Source organism: Drosophila santomea, chromosome 2L (genome assembly GCF_016746245.2).
Source record: "Drosophila santomea strain STO CAGO 1482 chromosome 2L, Prin_Dsan_1.1, whole genome shotgun sequence".
Lineage (NCBI taxonomy): Eukaryota > Metazoa > Arthropoda > Insecta > Diptera > Drosophilidae > Drosophila > Drosophila santomea.
The window spans coordinates 24,885,327-24,901,176 of NC_053016.2; the positions used below are offsets into that span (position 1 = coordinate 24,885,327).

Genomic DNA, 15,850 nt, shown 5'->3' on the forward strand with positions numbered 1-15,850 from the left:
ATTTAATTAAGCACCATTTACCATGCTACGATCTTTTTCAGTTATTGTCCTGATCATTCTTGTTGATATGCCGTTCAATTGCGGTGTATACGGCACAGTCAAGTGATAACTTATCCCTTTCTCTATACAATATTGACGCATGTCGCTATAAAGGTATTATATTATTATTATCTATATACAAATTAACCATTTTAAGGTTGAAATGCGCCTCACTTTTTGATACAAATTTCTAAATCCAAAAATTGTAAAAACATCAGATATGTGTTTCCTAAATAAATGTAGTAGTTTTTGTCGTCAGTCGAAACAGGTGCTACAGGTGCTACATCAGAATGTATTACAAACAGGGGTATATTACAAATAGACCTAATCTTACTTGTTTACCATTTAAACATGCTTCACAAATCTCATCAACTGCATTAACCTTATCAAGAAGATTTGCCTTTTCTAATGTGACCTAATCTCTCATGCCTTAACCGATATTCATTCTTTTTATTTTCCACATTTAATATAGGTTTTAAATTTAAGAATCGGGGTATCGAACGTACCTGAGTTTTCAGCAGCAACAGATTCATTTTGGAATATCTTAACACCGGTATTGCCAAACATTCCGGTCATGCAAGCCTGTTTAAGTCACTTCACAGATATTACATTTTCTGCAACATCCTGGCAATAGAGCACATCTTCAGGCGAGATGTGGTTTCCATTGTTGAGTCCAACAATTCCACGCTTCGTTGCAAAAATAGATTCGACATGTTTGGCAACTGCAATTTTCATAGGCGCCTCCAGGTTGATGCAATCCAAGAAAAGTTTCTCGTCATTATTTAGATGGTAGCACCAGAATCCAAAAATTTGGTCTTATTGTTTTCAAAACGATTTAACATGTTGCTGTGTTTGCTTTCTTGTTATTTTCTTTATTTTTATCATTTATAATTCTTTTTAACGAATAACAATCTTTTTTAATATGACGTTTCTTTCCACAGTAATGACACTTGATATTATATTTTCCTTTTCCCGTAAATGGTTTACGAATTACGCTATTACTATTTTTAAATGATTTGTACATATTATTGCTGTTATAAGCAACTGCATTCATCACTTTCCTACTTATGTCCCTGCTATCGTTTTTATACCCGTTACTCGTAGAGTAAAAGGGTATACTAGATTCGTTGAAAAGTATGTAACAGGCGGAAGGAAGCGTTTCCGACCATATAAAGTATATATTTTCTTGATCAGGATCAATAGCCGAGTCGATTTGGCCATGTCCGTCTGTCCGTCCTTCCGTCTGTCTGTCCGTATGAACGTCGAGATCTCAGGAACTACAAAAGCTAGAAAGTTGAGATTAAGCATACAGACTCCAGGAACATAGACGCAGCGCAAGTTTGTCGAATCATGCTGCCACGCCCACTCTAACGCCCACAAACCGCTAAAAACTGCCATGCCCACACTTTTAAAAAATGTTTTAATATTTTTTCATTTTTGTATTGGTGTTGTAAATTTCTATGGATTTGCCGAAAAACTTTTTGCCACGCCCACTCTAACGCCCACAAACCGCCCAAAGCTGCCACGCCCACACTTTTGAAAAATGTTTTGATATTTTTTCTATTTTGTATTAGTCTTGTAAATTTCTATCGATTTGCCAAAAAACTTTTTGCCACGCCCACTCTAACGCCCACAAACCGCCAAAAACTGTCAGTGTAGAAGACCTCCTTCGCACTATCACTAGCTGAGTAACGGGTATCAGATAGTCGGGGAACTCGACTATAGCGTTCTCTCTTGTTAATTTTTATCTCGTGATCGAGCAATCTGTTCTTTACGAAAGCTAAAGTCTCAATCGTAGTTATTACCCCATTGTATGACAAAGGCAAGGTCAAAAGTAAGTGAGACATTTGTCCATCTCTTCGATTTTCGCTCCCGACGCTTGAAATTCACTCATCAACTCATCGAACGTCTTAAAATAAGAATATCTTTATCAATTACTTTTAAAACATTTAATTCTGCGAATAGGGCTCTGATTCTAAATTTCCGCACCGAATACTTTTCCCCGTCAAAAGGCTTTATGTTTCGTTTTGCCTTTTCTATTTTTTGTATAAAAAGACACTCAAATCTATTTATGCGGTAGAATTTCACAACTTAAAGCAAACCAAAAATGAATTTCACAATCTAAGACACAGCCGTAATCTCGGCCCATAACCTATTGAAAATCATGTTCTTGATCAGGATCAATAGTCGAGTCGATCTGGCCATGTCCGTCTGTCCGTCTGTCTGTCTGTCCGTCCGTATGAACGCTGAGATCTCAGGAACTACAAAAGCTAGAAAGTTTAGATTAGGCATACAGACTCCAGAGACATAGACGCAGCGCAAGTTTGTCGATTCATGTTGCCACGCCCACAAACCGCCCAAAACTGCCACGCCCACACTTTTGAAAAATGTTTTAATATTTTTTCATTTTTGTATTGGTCTGTAAATTTCTATCGATTTGCCAAAAAACGTTTTGCCACGCCCACTCTAACGGCCACAAACCGCCCGAAGCTGCCACGCCCACACTTTTGTAAAATGTTTAGATATTTTTTCATTTTTGTATTAGTCTTGTAAATTTCTATTGATTTGCCAAAAACACTTTTTGCCACGCCCACTCTAACGCCCACAAACCGCGCGAAGCTGCCGCGCCCACACTTTTGAAAAATGTTTAGATATTTTTTCATTTTTGTATTAGTCTTGTAAATTTCTATCGATTTGCCAAAAAACTTTTTGCCACGCCCACAAACCGCCAAAAACTGTCAGTGTTGAAGACATCCTTCGCACTTTCACTAGTTGAGTAACGGGTATCAGATAGTCGGGGAACTCGACTATAGCGTTCTCTCTTATTATGTTTATGATTTGTATTCTTTTATATTTTATTTTTCCTTGTTGAAACATCATTCACCACGAGCTGCACACAGCAGAGATCAAAACGCAAGACAGATAGAGAGAGCTTGTTTCCGGAAGGCGATAATATTAGTGTGGCCAAAACCGATATATAATTAAAATACTTAAATATAAGGGCCAATGATATTTTTATAAGGGAATAGTAATATTCCAACCCCTATTTCCCCCCTTAAAAATTGCATTTATAAATTTATAAACTCAAGATCAACAATTCATTTGAAATTATAATTTACTTATTCTTATGTGGTTGGTGTGGAAAGGAATTAGGCGCTAGCTTTAAACCAAATGGTAATCGCTTAAAACGGTATGAACCGTTTATTGTTGAAAATGAAGATATATTTTTTGCAACGGACAACAGTTTTTAATTGTTTTGACGACATTTCTTTTTATCTGAGTCTGGGAGAGATTTTATTGGTACTAATAATCGATAAATTGTTGTACTTGTACCACCCCCACAAAACGCCCAAACCTGCCACGCCCACAGTTTTGAAAAATGTTTTGATTTTTTCATATATTTATTAGTTTCTTAAATTGGAATCGATTTGCAGAAAAACGTTTTGCCACGCCCACCCTAACGCCCACGAACTGCCCAAAACTGACACGCCCACACTTTCGAAAAATGTTTTTAATATTTTTCACAACTTTGTTACTCTTGTACATTTCTCTCGATTTGCCAAAAAAAAAGCAAATTTCTCCCTCGCACTTCCACTAGCTTAGTAACGGTTATCAGATAAACGTTGAACTTGACAATAAAGTTCTCTCTTGTTTGTTATGAAGACTGGTTTGTCATCTTTCAATCTCAGTTTCTGCTTATACAGTGGCGAGCAAAAGTGAGTGCATGTTCATAACTTTCGACTTTCATCGTCTATAAAAACAAAACTAAAGCAGGTAATCCAATAATTTTTTTTATTTTTGTTTACCTATCCTATTCGTAACAAATAGGACAAAAAAAAACGTAACAATATGTATTCAGCGAAGACTTAGAAAATAAAAACCAAAAAAAGTCGCAAAAACTCACTTTTGCACGTTATAAGAAAATAAAGAAAAAATTAATTTTTAATATTTTGTCCATAGCCCCTTATTATGAATTACTTGATTTACTCGAGATGGCATACTCTCTACCAAGTTTTCAATGACTTCCTTGGGAATTCGGTTCCATTCATCTTGTACACGCTCCCAAAGATTGGTCATGTTTGTTGGGGCTGAGTCGTACTGTCCGAGCCTTCGTTTCACGATTGACCAAAGATTTTCAATCGGATTGAGGTCAGGACTTTGTGCTGGCCACTCCATCAACTTGAAATTTTGTTCACCAATCCATTCCTTGACAATTTTCGCTGTGTGCTTCGGATCGCCGTCTTGTTGAAAAATAACATCTTCTTCCGAATACGCACATTTCTCCATAAAATTGGGAAGATGGGTTTGCAAAATATGCAGATAGTCCTCCTTTCGCATAATGCCATCTATTAAATGCAGGGGGCCGACTTGCCACCATGTGAAGCATCCCCAGACCATTATATTTCCGCCGCCATGTTTAACCGTTTGCTTCACATGGTGTCTTTGAATCCGTTCTCCGGGTCTACGCCAGCAGTATTGTTTACCATCTGACTGGAAACGGTTGAACTTGGACTCATCAGACCAGACAACACGTTTCCAATCATCTGTGGTCCAATCTTTGTGCTGTCTCGCAGTCAGATGGTAAACAATACTGCTGGCGTAGACCCGGAGAAAGTCGAAAGTTATGAACATGCACTCACTTTTGCTCGCCACTGTATATGTAAATTGTTTGGCGATACTGGTTCTGTTGTCAGACCAAATATATCTGTTTATTTACCATACAGCATTCCCAACTGTGTTCTAAATTGTGGGGGAACAATTTTTGGCAATTGTGGCAATTGTTAGTTCGAGCAACACCATAGTTCGAAATTGGTTCATATTCTAAGTTATTCAAAAGTAAATGTGATAACTTGTCCATTTCTTCTATCTTAGCACCCGACGCAATAAGCTCTGCTATCAAGTCATCAAAAAAATGGAAATGACTCACAAGACAAGTGTCGCCCTTTAACTTCAATGCCAGCAACAGAGAACTGCAGCAAGCCACCGGCACCCTAAGTGCACCCGCTAAACACCGGGAGTCTCCGCACCCGGGTGTTTGGAAACACTCTATTTTTAGCAATGACAAATACCCGGGTGTTTTGCCACCAGGGTGTTTTTTGTACATGCACAAAACACCAGGATGTCAGCTGTGCAATGAAGTTTAGGGTGAGTGACGCTCAAGCAAAGATCGGACTTTTCTGTATGCATAAAAATTGTATGGATAGAAGCGAGTCGGTTCAAAAAATTTAGGGTGAATGGAAACACCCAAGAAAAAGGTCTGGCACATGTTTTTGCGTTTTGATGTATCTAATGTCTTAACAAAAAACAAACTTATGTACTATTAAACAATTTATTATATATATTATTAAATAATATATATATATGTATATTGTTAAATACGAGGGTCGTTTGATAAGTCCGTGACTTTTTGTATTTGCCGCGCACCTGCTCTAAATACAACACTGCTCCTGTCAGCAGTTATCGATTAACAGCTGACTGTAAAATTTTGAGAAAGCTGCGTTTTTTGGTTTGCGTTTTATAGGCATTGAAAGCAGACGATCTCGTGAATTTTAACGAAAATGGAAAAAAGTGAATTTCGTGTGCTAATTAAGCATTAAAAAATCCATCACCGAAACCAAGGAAAGACTTGATAAATATTATGGGGACTCTGCACCATCAATTTCAATGGTTAAGAAATGGTTTACTGAGTTCCGTTGTGGTCGTACCAGTACAAGTGATGCCGAACGTTCAGGTCGCCCAAAAGAGGTCGTCATGCCAGAAATCGTCGACAAAATCCATGGAATGATATTGGATGATCGGAGAATGAAAGTGCGTGAGGTAGCTGAGGCTGTAGGCATCTCAACTGAACGGGTACATCACATTTTACATGAATATTTGGACATGAAAAAGCTTTCCGCGCGATGGGTGCCGCGATTGCTCACACACGACCATAAGCGCAACCGTGTGACCATTTCAAAGGAGTGTTTGGCGATGTTCAACCGCAATCCAAACGAATTTTTGCGCCGTTTCGTTACCGTAGACGAAACATGGATCCACCACACCACACCAGAGACCAAAGAACAATCAAGACAGTGGGTTTCTCCGGGTGAACGTGCACCAAAGAAGGCCAAGGTGGGTCTGTCGGCCAACAAGGTCATGGCCACAGTTTTTTGGGATGCACAAGGTATCATTCACATCGATTACCTTGAAAAGGGTAAAACGATCACCGGCGAATATTATTCAGAGCTTTTGGACAGATTCGATATTGATTTGAAGCAGAAACGACCGCATTTGGCGAAAAAAAAAGTGCTGTTCCATCAGGACAATGCACGGGTGCACACGTGTGTAGTCAGCATGGCAAAATTTCATAAATTGGGCTACGAACTGCTACCCCATCCAGCATATTCTCCAGATTTAGCCCCCTGTGACTATTTTTTGTTTCCAAACATGAAGAAATGGCTCGGCGGTAAGAGATTCGGGTCAAATGAAGAGGTCATCACAGAAACAAACGACTATTTTGAGGGCCTTGAGAAAACCTATTATTTGGAAGGAATAAAAAAATTGGAAAAACGCTGGACTAAATGTATAGAGCTAAAAGGAGATTATGTTGAGAAATAAAACGCTTCTTTGACGAAAAAAATATATTTTATTCAAAAAGTCACGGACTTATCAAACGACCCTCGTAATATATTATATATACTATTAAATAATATTTATACTTATTTAACACAATTCTATGTCTATTGTTTTTTTGCTTGTTTTTTTTTATCATTTTAAAAAGAAAAAGTATACATTTACAAAGTTAACTATGAGAAGCAAATATTAAAAATTTTAACAAAGCTAATTATATAAGATATAAAAAAGAAATGTCTATTTCATGTTGGTTAAATTTCTGTAAAAAGAATGCATAAATCTACAGATTTTTGGCAAATATATTCCGTTTTTCAGTAATTATGTAACCCCAGGCACTCGAGTGTCTACCAGACACCCGGGTGTTTACCGAAACATAATATATGTTTAACGAAACACCCGGGTGTTTCCGAAACAAAAGGCACTTGCCTTTTTCTGCATGTTTGCCTTCTCTACCCTTCGTTATGAGTGGCGAGTGATCGGCACCCGCGACGTAGGGTGCCGCATTGATTCGGGTGCGTAGGCACCAGGGTGTTTGCAGACACTCGAATATTTTGAGCGGGTGTTTGTAAGTACCTGCGATGACTGGTGTGAGTGGCACCCGCACTCAAATTTGTTGAGTGTGATTAGGGTTGCAAAAAATGCCACTCTTGCAGTTCTCTGGCCAGCAACTGCTTCCGGACAGAAAGTTGCAAAGCCAAGCTTTTACGTTCATAAATGGCATCAAGATTTTCCAAAATCTGCTTGGCATTATTCTCGGCATTGGCGATGTTAAGAAACGAATCGCTCAAGTACTTCAATATAATATTTTTTATCACCGTTAAATGCCTTCATATTCCGTTTACCTTTTTCCGTATTCCTTGTCTGATAAATTTCGGCGTCTAATTTTTTTTGTTCTTGCACTTTATGCTTTAGCACGTAGTTTCTGTAATCCGTGTGCACTTACACAACCTCAAATTCTGCGTCCAAATTTTTTTCTTGTTCTTTTTTTTCTTTTTCCTTTTTGCACTATATGCTTTAGCAGTTTCTGTATTTCGTGTGCACTTACACAAGCACAAATTTGGCGTCAAATTTTGGTTGTTCTTCTTGCACTCAGTTTCTTTTGCAACAGTTATTATTTAAAATCACTATTATTTAATTATTTTGTGTCTGGGCCCTTAACCTATTGTTTAGACCAAGAATACAACCAAGAAACACCATATATTTATCCAGCCTCTATTAAACAAAGGAATTTTAAAGTTTTAATATTTATTCTTTTCAATGTGCACACACTAGTCATCTAAAATCAACTGAAGGACCATAGCGGCGTAAAAGCGAACGAAGACCGAAAAGACAATTCACAATTCTGGAATAGTCCCGATAATCCTGTTGCACACATTAGTCATCTCTTTCTATCATTAGCATATCAATGAGGCTTTTGCATATGTCCATATATGATCATGTTAAAACCATTCTCATGTATACAATTATACACATAGATATATGGACATTTACAACAAAAGTCTATTAATTTAGTATTACGTGTGTTAAGTATTACGACAAAAACATTTTTTGATGTTGCAATTGACGTAAAAGCCCATTCTCAGGTTGATTCGGTGTACACACCACAAAAGCCGTTGACAAAGTTGGTCATTTTGCTTTGCGGGCCAAACTTTCCAAGCTTGGTATTCATTGTTCCGTTTTAAATTGGATAACATCATATAGCAAATAGGACTTATTATGTCGAGATTGGTGGGGTTGCTACTTCTGGATTTCATCAAGGTAGTTATCTGTGCCTTTGCTTTTCATTCTCTAACAATTCTTACAATTCTCTAATTACCTGCTATACGACGATCAGCTCAGAAGCTATATGACAATTAACACTATTAGCTTCTTGCTTCAGTGTGATTTGGATAGAATTTGCAAATGGTGCACTTAAAGTAAAGTAAAGTAAGCATCCTTTAGATATAAACAAATACAATGTTGGTACGAACTAGCAAATGCTTGTCAAGAAGTGCTTATTCTTGCTCCATAATTAATGAACCTTTGTCCTTGTTAAATGAGATTTTGGACTTGGAAGTTCTTTTTTATGGGAATTCGAATTATATTCTTCCAAAGACTAATGCAATGTTTGGGTTTGTTAGGCGAAATACCATTCAGTTCAGAGATCCGTACTAGTGTCTATCTGTGTACTCTGCCTTCGTCCGTTTTAGGGTGGAATATGCTTCCATTATTTGAGCCCAACTGTTCATGTCAATAGACTTGAACGGCTTCAGACAAAATTTATTAAATTTGCACTCCAGTCCTTGCAGTTCCCTGATTCCCGTCCTTGCTTATTGGAGGATCGCCGTTCAATAACTGGGCTGATGTTTGTTAATGATATATTAAACGGAAACATTAATAGTTATTATTTTTTTTGGTGTTTATGAATATAAATATTCCAGCAAGAAGTCTTTGCACCTTGATCCCATTTAATAAAGCCACTGCCGAGACCATTTATGCGCGAAATGAACCCATCTTTGGGGTCTTGCGATTATTTAAATCTCTTCCTGCAAGCATTTGCTTTAGTTGGGAAGCTTATAGACTTAAGTTTAAAAAATACCTTGTAATTTATTTTTTATATAGGATATAAGCGTAATGTATATTTGTAAGTAGCCAGACAATGTTCTATGTTTCCATTGGCGTAAATAAATATTAAAAATTGTTTTGATTACTTTAATTCTATTAGTTTCCTTTCCAATTTCCATCGATATGCCAAACAAATTAAATTCTACAAATAAATATTTACTCCGCACCAGACTAAAGCTTTTTTTCTTCTTTTTTGCTATATATATATATATATATATATATTTATTTTACCTCGTATTAATGATAACCATATTTGCTTTCATTTCAGAGGCTTAGTAATGATCACATCTGTTACTTTTTATATCAGATATTGCGTGGACTTAAATATATCCATTCAGCAAACGTCTTGCATCGGGACTTAAAGCCAAGTAATTTACTGTTAAACAAGACGTGCGACCTAAAAGTATGTAAATAACTATTAATATTATACTATAAAATATATTAATGTAGAGCGCTAAGCAGCTGGTAAATGGTGTGATTAATACATTTTGAATAAAATCGTAAAGTTTAGGCAAAAAAAGACTCTTATCTAAGAGAGGAAATAAACCTTTAATGTGGAGTCTTTCATTTGAAAAATATCGTTAGCTATTTAAGTAAATATGGACGAAAGCGAGAATTTGATGAGACAGAACTAATGTTTGGGATTGTTAGGCAAAATACTATGAAGTTTACACTTTACATAATTATACCCGTTACTCGTAGAGTAAAAGGGTATACTAGATTCGTTGAAAAGTATGTAACAGGCAGAAGGAAGCGTTTCCGACCATATAAAGTATATATATTTTTGATCAGGACCAATAGCCGAGTCGATCTGGCCATGTCCGTCTGTCCGTCCGTCTGTCCGTCCGTATGAACGTCGAGATCTCAGGAACTACAAAAGCTAGAAAGTTGAGATTAGGCATACAGACTCCAGAGACATAGAAGCAGCGCAAGTTTGTCGATTCATGTTGCCACGCCCACTCTAACGCCCACAAACCGCCCAAAACTGCCACGCCCACACTTTTGAAAAATATTTTTATATATTTTTATTTTTATATTGGTCTTGTAAATTTCTATCGATTTGCCAAAAAACTTTCTGCCACGCCCACTATAACGCCTACAAACCGCCAAAAATGGTGTTTAAGACTCTTCTTCTCCCTTCCACTAGCTGAGTAACGGGTATCAGATAGTCGGGGAACTCGACTATAGCGTTCTCTCTTGTTTACAATTTAGAAATGTGCATTCCATAATATTGCGGGAATCATACTCAGTATAAAGCAGTAGTTAATGCTAAAGGGTAAATACTCTCAATTCCAGCAAAATCCATAATGGACACAGTTGGATTGGAGTATGAAAATACTTTAGACTACAAACGACGCACAGTGGCGCATTACATACTTTTGCTTTATTAAAATCATAACTCTTGAACCAGTTGAGAAATTTTCATAATTTTTAATGAAATTTTTAATTTTAAATTAAAGGTAGTTTTAATACCTTTCGATTAAGTGGTCATACAATATGGTGTGATAGTAGATTTTAGACTCGAAAATTAATGTTTTTAGAGGCAGTTTTCTCAATTTGTATCACATTTCGACAAATACTCTTCATTTTTTTTTTTTTTGAAAATGCTAATATGGTACATATTTAATGTTTAAAAAAAAAAAATAAATAAATGTATGTTTTTTTTTTTATTTTGTATTTTGTAAATTTTTCATATATTTTAACCTTTTTTTTACAAATAATTAAAAATAATCATTCAATTTTACTTAATTTAATATTTTTGAAGAATAGTTAATCATTATACTTTCATTTAAAATCATTACAAAGTCAGGGATTGAAAAACAAGCTGTCAATACAGGAAAAAATGGTAGGGGAATGGTAGTGAATCGATTTATATACTCCATCAAAGTTGTAAAATATGTGAAAATTAGTACTTCGGCAAAACAGGTATTCCTGCACTTGCAAAGAATATTATACATTTATTCTACCTTTATTTAACCGAGATTTGATGAACCTTTGCCTAGAGACCATAACCAAGCCGGTCGGTTACATATTTTACCTAAAAATCGACCGCAAAGTCAGAATTTTCTACAAAAAATACCTGCTTTTTTTGCAACCCAAAAAATGTTCAACTTTGAACACGTGTAACTTCTAAAATACTGAACCGATTTGAATTATTTTTTGGATTCAACCCTTTTGAACTATTACCTGTCGGGAAGCTTAAGATATCCGCAACGATCCGTTGTCATCAAAATTTGAATTTAATTTAGGAAAAGTATCTAATGCGCCACTGTGCGTCGCTCTGAGGGCTCTTGTCCTTTGCATATCAAAAACAAGAGAGTACGCTATAGTCGAGTCCCCCGACTATCTGATACCCGTTACTCAGCTAGTGGAAGTCCGAAGGAGAGTCTTCAACAGTGACAGTTTTTGGCGGTTTGTAAGCGTTAGATTAGTCGTGGCAAAAAGTTTTTTGGCAAATCGATAGAAATTTACAAGACTAATACAAAAATGAAAAAATATCAACAAAATTTTCAAAATTGTGGCTGTGCCAGCTTTGGGCGTGGCAAAATGTTTTTTGGCAAATACATAGAAATTTACAAGACCAATACAAAAATGAAAAAATATCAATTATTTTTCAAAAGTGTGGGCGTGGCAGTATTGGGCGGTTTGTGGGCGTTAGAGTGGGCGTGGCAACATGAATCGACAAACTTGCGCTGCGTCTATGTCTCTGGAGTCTGTATGCCTAATCTCAACTTTCTAGCTTGTGTAGTTCCTGAGATCTGAGCGTTCAAACGGACGGACAGACAGACGGACGGACACACGGACATGGCCAGATCGACTCGACTATTGATCCTGATCAAGAATATATATACTTTATATGGTCGGAAACGCTTCCTTCTGCTCTACGAGTAATGGGTATAAAAATATGTATAAAAACATTTTTTAAAGGTTAGACTGTGCGTGGCAACATGTCTCAGCAAACTTGGGTTGCGTCTATGTCTTTGGAATCTTCTTGCTTAATCTTTCTAGCATTTATACTTGCCAAGAAAAAGTGGCCGCAATGTTAATAAACCTAGTTAGTGTGGAACATATATGGCATATAATTTAAGTACAGTCTACAAAGGGTCTTTGAAATATAGCAAATCTCAGAGAGCAACCATATATTCAATGTTTCTAACGTCCTGCCCCATATGCAAAGTCCTGTAATATTTAGCGATCGTATAAGTAAATTGCCTACTCAAAACTTTTGTATCTTACTTTACACTCATAGAAAAAATTATTTGAAAATCGTCCTAGAAAAAATAAAGCCCACAACACACCCTTAAAGCTAGGATACGGAACCTGAATTCAAGACACGCGCCATGAACATGTTTTATTTCTTAATTTAATAATACTTTTCTAAATCAACGGGTAATTTGCCTTAAAACTAAGGCCATTTGGACATAAATGTCTCTGTTATTCTGGTTTTGTGCTTAACTTTATTCTCAAAAAAAATGAAGAGCATTTAGAGAGAGCAATAAACATGTTCTCCGTTTTCGTGGAACTTTCGTGAATGTTATTTGTGCATTAATTGTTGTAACAACAATTACATGACATCAGACTTGGACGATTTGGAGGCGAAGCCTTCCTCAACATTTCTTCTGGTAAGTATATGTATTCTTTAAATTTCGTGTATATCAATACGCAAAAAATAAAACAAAATTAAGGTTATTTATGTAAGGTTAATGGGATGTTAAATATAAAAACTTAAGTTTACATATTTTTTCCTTTATTTTAGCATCTTAACGAATAATTCGTTGAAGGGACCATCTACTATGAAAATTTCGGGAGAAACGGCAAAAAATGTAAGTAATATCCTGTTTTTATACCCGTTACTCGTAGAGTAAAAGGGTATGCTAGATTCGTTGAAAAGAATGTAACTGGCACAAGGAAGCGTATATATATTCTTGATCAGGATCAATAGCCGAGTCAATCTGGCCATGCCGTCTGTCCGTATATTGATGGTAAATTTCTATAAATTTGCCAAAAAACTTTTTGCTATGTCCACTCTAACGCACAAAGTTGACACGCTCACACTTTTGAAAAAGGGGTTGATATTTTTTCATTTTTTTTATTAGTCTTGGGAATTTTTATTGAGTCGGCCACGCCCACCAACCGCCAAGAACTGTTACTGTTGAAGAGTCTCCTTCGCACTTCCACTAGCTAAGTAACGGGTATCAGATAGTCGGGGAACTCGACTACAGCGTTTTCTCTTGCTGTTGTAGTATTCGTACAACGAGCATCGCATGTATGAATGCCTCGTCACTTTTACAGCAGTCTAACATCTTGACATCTTTTGCAATTTTCTCTAACAATAACACAAACATAAATCAGTACTAGTTTTATTTTTAAGAAAACCTTTTGATTAAATATTTTAGTGTAATATATACATATTTATATAATTAAAACTAATAAAAAAGTAAAAACAAAAAATAAAACATCTTAAAAAAATATAAAAACAACAATACATCGTTTTATTTGGGAAATTTTTTTGAAAACAAATTTAATTCAGGGCTTTGAAATTACCCTCAATTTAGGAACATTTTTCAAAATTTTTTTTTAAATGCTCTCGATTTAAAGTGCACCTATACTTTAATGGAAATAATCCCAATGCAAGAAAATTTGCCATACATTTCAGGAAATGGCCTACTTCAAAGTCAACCTACCATAAAACTAAAGCAATATAATGCTCTCTTTTGAGCGTTAATTTTTCTTAAATTGAGCGCAAGTTGGTAATGGCTCCTTTTTAGGGATATTTTCTGAATTTACAGTGTAATTTTTAGGGCGATTTCGGGTAAGCATTTGTATGTGTGTAAAACACTTCGCTTCTTGGGTAGATAAAATATATAAAATCATCTCTAGTAAGAGCATCAAGTAAGCAAAACGTACGATTTAGGAAAGGGACCAATCAGATATAGTAGAGTTCTTAAACTTTTAGATATCTGTAACTTATTTATTGCATGTGCTAGGCAATGTGAGATATGATAGTAGGCAACCGAATGCTTTCAGAGTTGGTCGGCGCCGGTCACATTTAATGCATACTCAATGCATAATTACTCAATACAATACAAAATTTTACAATTTGGACTTAGCTAAATGCTAAAATAGCTCAAATATTTTCAGTCAAGAAGATTTCTGGTCCATGTATACAAGTTTTTATGAGTTGTGGGCATTATAATGGTCGCTGCAATGTGCCGAAACAAACTTGCGGTGCTTTATTGTCTTATCTCGTAATTTCTACTATATGTAAATAATATAGTTCCGGAGATTCCGCTGTTCATAAGGACGGACATACAGTGGGGAGCAAAAGTGATTCTACGATCAACGTTCATTTTTGAGCTCACATAAATATTAAACGAATAATGTAAATTCAAAATTTTATTGAACACCTTGTTTAGCAAAATATAAAAAGAAGAAATGAAAAAGTAAACTCAAAAACAAAAACCAGCGGCATGTACTCAGTTTTGCACCATTTTAGAAAAAATACAAAATTAATTCATTATTAATATATTTTCCAAGACCCTTATTGCAAACCCATTTTGCAAACCCATCTTCTCAATTTTCTTGACAAGTGTGCCTTCCCAGAACAGAAAATCACTTTTCAGCACACTGCGAAAATTGTTCAAGAATGGCTCGGAAACCCAAATTTTAAGATGATGGAGTGGCCAGTGCAAAGTCCCGACCTCAATCCGATTGAAAACCTATGGTCAATCGTAAAGAGACGGCTCAGACAGTATCAGTCAGCTCCATCCAACTTGGACAATCTTTGGGGGCGTGTTGAACAGGACTGGAATAATATTCCAAAATGAAATTTTCGAAAAACTATTTAAAAGTATGTGAAAATGTAAGAAAAATGTCATAGAAAATAAGGGTCTTGAAAAATATATTAATAATGAATTTATTTTGTATTTTTTCTAAAATGGTGCAAAACTGAGTACATGCCGCTGGTTTTTGTTTTTGAATTATTACTTTTTCATTTCTTCTTTTTATATTTTGCTATTTACGGCTAATTGTAAAAAATAAACAAGGTGTTCAATAAAAAAAAAGTTTTTGTCATTTACATTATTCGTTTAATATATATGTAAACTCAAAACTCCCCACTGTACATCTCCAGCAAGATTATATTTCTTCTACCTGTCCACATACTTTTAATTATGATACTTATAGCTTTGAGTAAAAGGTATAATAAATATAAATCAAATGGGACCTTTGTTATTTTTCATCGCAAAGTGTTATTTTTATCGGGAAAGAGATTAGTATATATTCACGAAGAAATGAACATTTCCAGTGGTTGTCTTATGAACTCTTGTCAAAAATATGCATCGGTTGAACCTTCTTTTGTTATCATTTCCTTACTTACAATAATTTCATATGTATTTACAACCAATCTGGTATAACATTGAACTGTACGAGTTGAAAAATGGGTCAAAATTCACTATATATTAATTATTCTTCCATGCTACCGTATAACTGAAAATGATATTTTTATGCTTAATTTTCCTTGAACTTATACTGTACTAGACTAGACTTTCAAAACAAAAAAAAACTTAATTATTTCTGTTGCACTTATTTTATA

The 15,850-nt window shown here is 35.5% G+C and overlaps 1 protein-coding gene across 7 annotated transcripts in view; it reads left to right on the forward strand.

Annotated features, from left to right (window-relative positions):
- Positions 1-15,850, forward strand: part of LOC120443880 (mitogen-activated protein kinase ERK-A) — a 70,584-nt gene that overhangs the window by 48,808 nt on the left and 5,926 nt on the right. For 3 of the 7 annotated variants that reach the window (XM_039623265.2, XM_039623267.2, XM_039623266.2), the window contains exon 5: positions 9,524-9,658. In XM_039623265.2, the coding sequence (XP_039479199.1) occupies positions 9,524-9,658 (135 nt within the window). Of the gene's footprint in view, positions 1-4,911; positions 4,977-9,523; positions 9,659-13,012; positions 13,043-15,850 lie in introns of those variants that run through there. The other 4 variants (XM_039623269.1, XM_039623268.1, XM_039623270.1 and 1 more) reach the window with 4 other exon arrangements.